This window comes from Habropoda laboriosa, unplaced genomic scaffold (genome assembly GCF_001263275.1).
Source record: "Habropoda laboriosa isolate 0110345459 unplaced genomic scaffold, ASM126327v1 scaffold801, whole genome shotgun sequence".
Lineage (NCBI taxonomy): Eukaryota > Metazoa > Arthropoda > Insecta > Hymenoptera > Apidae > Habropoda > Habropoda laboriosa.
In genome coordinates this window covers 388746-392530 of record NW_017101026.1, presented here as the reverse complement: position 1 = coordinate 392530, position 3785 = coordinate 388746, and the positions used below count along the sequence as shown (strand labels likewise).

The 3785-nt window shown below is 43.1% G+C and overlaps 1 protein-coding gene across 1 annotated transcript in view; it reads right to left on the bottom strand.

Annotated features, from left to right (window-relative positions):
• Positions 1–3785, bottom strand: part of LOC108577949 (glutamate-gated chloride channel) — a 31807-nt gene that overhangs the window by 11199 nt on the left and 16823 nt on the right. Inside the window, exons 9-11 of the mRNA XM_017941181.1 lie at positions 2613–2705; positions 729–881; positions 360–574 (exon numbers count right to left, since the gene is read on the bottom strand). Coding sequence (XP_017796670.1) covers positions 360–574; positions 729–881; positions 2613–2705 — 461 coding nt within the window. The remainder of the gene's footprint in view (positions 1–359; positions 575–728; positions 882–2612; positions 2706–3785) is intronic.

The following is a 3785-nucleotide window of genomic DNA, read 5'->3' as shown; positions in this document are numbered from 1 at the left end:
CAACCGGAGGGTGAGACAAATGACAAACGCCAGGACGAAACGCATAGACGAAAATATGGTATAAAATAGAATAGAAAAAAGCGAGTCTTGATAAGACTCGATAGCAAAAAAGCGTCGCTCGGGGTTTCAAAGTCAAATCGTCTAAAGAATATAAAGAACGTGGAGAGCGACAGACAGATAGACAGAGATATATAGAGAGAGAGAGAGAGAGAGAGAGAGAGAGAGAGAGAGACAGATAGTTAGAGAGAGAAATAGAGGGGGACAAAACGTACGAAACGTATAAGTGTAGGAATAGAATTATGCACGTGGTGTCGGCGTGGTATAATCGGCATCGCGCGCACGCCTGTGAGCAAAAGTACCTGAGTGACAGGATTCTCTCCGGGACGATAGACGACGTTGTGCATCGGCCGTTTACGGCCAACGTAATTCACGCAAACGAACTCTAGCAGGCTGGCATAGATGAAGCACATGCACACGCCGTCCCACACGTTCATGGCAGTTAGGTTCGACACGACGGGCAGCGTCGACCGGAAACCATTCGACGTCGTGAAGAAGTTGAGCATCGTCGTCACACCTACGGAATAAACAATCACGTTCCCCTTTTTAACTCAATTTCAACCGAGTTGGCTGAGTTTTATTTCCCGATGGGACAGAGAAGTGGGGGACAGTTAAGTTTTGTTCGCGGGCCGCGCGAGAGACGGAAGAAGGAGAAGGAGGAGGAAACTCACCGATCATCACACGCGCTGGCACGGCGTTCCATTCGAGCCAGAAGGTAATGAAGGAGCTGGTCACCAGAATGATTCCCGGGATGAAGACCGTCGTGAAGTAGAAGGCACGATCTCGCGTGAAAATCAGATCCACCTTCAGGCAGCTGTAGTTACCTATTGTGCGTTACATTCGCATTACGATCGTGTCTCTACAGTGACGCGAGCAGCGAGCGACTATATCGATGGGATCTAAACAAGCGATTAGTGATTCTCTCGAAAACGGCACGTTTACGGCAGATTTTCTTTTTTTTTCTTTTCACGCGATCGTTATCTCGATATTTCCCCTCTTTGTTCGCTCGGCGACAACGGAACCGTGTAATCGATAGTTTTCGGTCGGGGCCTCGTTTCGTCTTTGTCTCTGGAAAATTTTAGGTAGACCGGTACCGATAACTCGTGGCTCTGCTTTGGAGAAGTCAGCTTGTGACAGGGTAAAGTAAACAAAGAAGAAGAAAAAAAAAAATAGAAAAAATAGAAGAGGAACAAGAGGACACTGTCGTGTCGCCAACTTTCCGCAATGAAGCTCCACATTCGCGAAAGCGTTTCAAGCCGAGCTATTATAAATACTAACACGTGAACGTCTAACAGGAGGGTTGGATCGTTCGAGGTGTAGGGTGAGAACGTATTACGATTCGTTCGACGTACACACCAGCGGGAAACTGGTCGCGAATCGACGTAACGAGGGTACAGAACGAGGATAGGGAGAGATAATGGTGTGTGCAGCGAAAAATTAATCTCGTCGATCGAATATTCGACGATTGGATGAACGACGATTGGATCGCAGAAACGTTTTCCTCGTGACATGACAGAAATGATAAAAGAAATAAAAAAAGGAAAAAAAAACAACAAAGAATAGACAACAACTGGGAGTATAATGAAGCAGAAGCGAAGCATAGGCTAAATGACTGAAACAAACGTTTTGCCTGGATTCGAACCACGTCCAGCAAGTATAATATTCGTACTTGGAACTATAGCGTGGGTTGTAACGCTAATACGACTTACATACGGTCAAAATACTAATCTTTCGTTACGTTCTAGAGCAAGAGGTTTTGTCAAGCGATTAAAGTACAACGCGACACCACCTTTTTCCTTGTCGTAAAAATCAACTTCGAGAAAGAAAGAAAGGAAGAAAAAAAAAACCAATCGACATTTTTTAATCACTTGACAAAATCGTGATTAGTACGATATGGTCCTTCCACCCTCTGCGTCCATTTACTTCTACATTTTTCCACTCGACGAACCTCTATCGAAATACTTATATTGCCATTCAGCGAGATATCTTCTTTACGGTTCGTGTGTCGTGAAAATTTTTTTTCAATTTTTTTTCAATTTAAGCTGCAATTGCAAGGTTCCTCTTCCTCCCTTCGAGTAATTCCGTGTTGATCGCGAGACATTGGAGAACGAGTACAAAGGGTAAAAGTACCGTGAATCGTCGGTAATACAGGTATGCGACATCGGATCTACTACTTGGGACAATGCTTCCCAAATTCCTCTACCGTGAACAATTCATCTCCGAATTAATTTCCGAATTCCGGCGACGAAAAGCAAAGAACGCCGTCGTACGTACATAGATACAATCGTATTATGTTCGATACAATCGAACAAGGATGCTCTTCCTCGTCCAAGAGAGAGGACGATTTGGGAAGCAGCGACTCTGAATAATCTAGGCCTGTCTCACGAGTTGGTAAGCTTGGTCCTGTCTCTTCCTCCCTTTCATTGGCTTATCTCTACACCTCTTTTACGCGTTCTTCTTTTCTTTTTTTTTTTTTTTTTTTTTTTTTTTTTTCTATCTTTTGCTTTTTTTCCGTTCGTTAGAAATACCGTTCGTATCGAAGGGGAGGATTTTACCTTGCTCCTCAAACCTGCGCTGGCACAGCGAGCACTTTGAGTCCCCAAATTCATCGAACTCGTCCTCGTAGTCGACCATGATCTGTCCGTCAGCTGCAACAGAACAGCCCACGATCTTCCTTCCTCTCTTCTTTCTATCTTTTATTTTTTTTTTTTTTTAATTTTTCTTTCCCTTGTTTGCTGTATATTTTTTTTTTTTTTTTGGTTTTTTTTTTTTTTTTTTTTGGTTTTGTTTTGTTATTGTTTTGCTTTTCTTGTTCTCACTTTGCTGTCGAGGGGACGGATAAATCTTGATCGCGAAAGAGGCTCGATCAATATGGCCCTCATCGTACACAGGAGTTTCGTTAAGCACGGTGGCGGTTTTAAGGAAGAGTCGAACTGTAGGTAAAACCGCAAGTAAAAAGGTTCGATCATCTAGAAACGATAGAAGACAGTGTTGTCGTCCAAGTTTATTTAAGGAAAAAAAAAAAAGAAACAATCTACGAAATCGGTGAAATCAACGTCCGTCCGTTCTTTCGTTCCTACGTTCTGTGTAAAGTGAGTCGCGGTTGCGTGAAAAAAACGAGAAGACGAGGAAGCTAAAGGTAAGCTATACGTAACAATTCGTTGATCTACAAGTTGTTGCGTGAAGCGATTACGAGAGGCAAGGTTAAAATTGGTGGTAAATAGGACAAAGTGTACGGTTCGAAGGTGTGTGTGTGTACTTTTCTACACTGTTTCCCTCCTTTCAAAATAGCTCTCGATTTTTCTTCGTGGCAAGATCTATCCGTCCTCCTGGCTTATCTTTCATGCGACCGATTCTCCGTTCTATAGACTTTGTTTTCCGACGACAAGGCTTTAGCGATGATTTCTCGTCAATACGAATAGAATCACGGCGTCCGGGCATAGAGGAAATTGAATCGTTGGGCTAACTAGACCAAGCATTACCCGCATACCGCCATGGTTGATCCCTTCAGGGTAAAGAAAAAAAAAAAGTACCGCGAGATATATCTCTCTCGATTAGTTGGACGTAATCTACGGGCAACGGATCTTTCGAAAGTTTGTCAAAGGAGACACACAAAGAGGAGCAAAAAAAAACCTCTTCTCTGCGACCTGAAACGGAAACGTTCTTTCACCAGTTTTCTTCATACACGTGGTCAACAAAATGATTATAAAAGAAAACAAATTTCGATG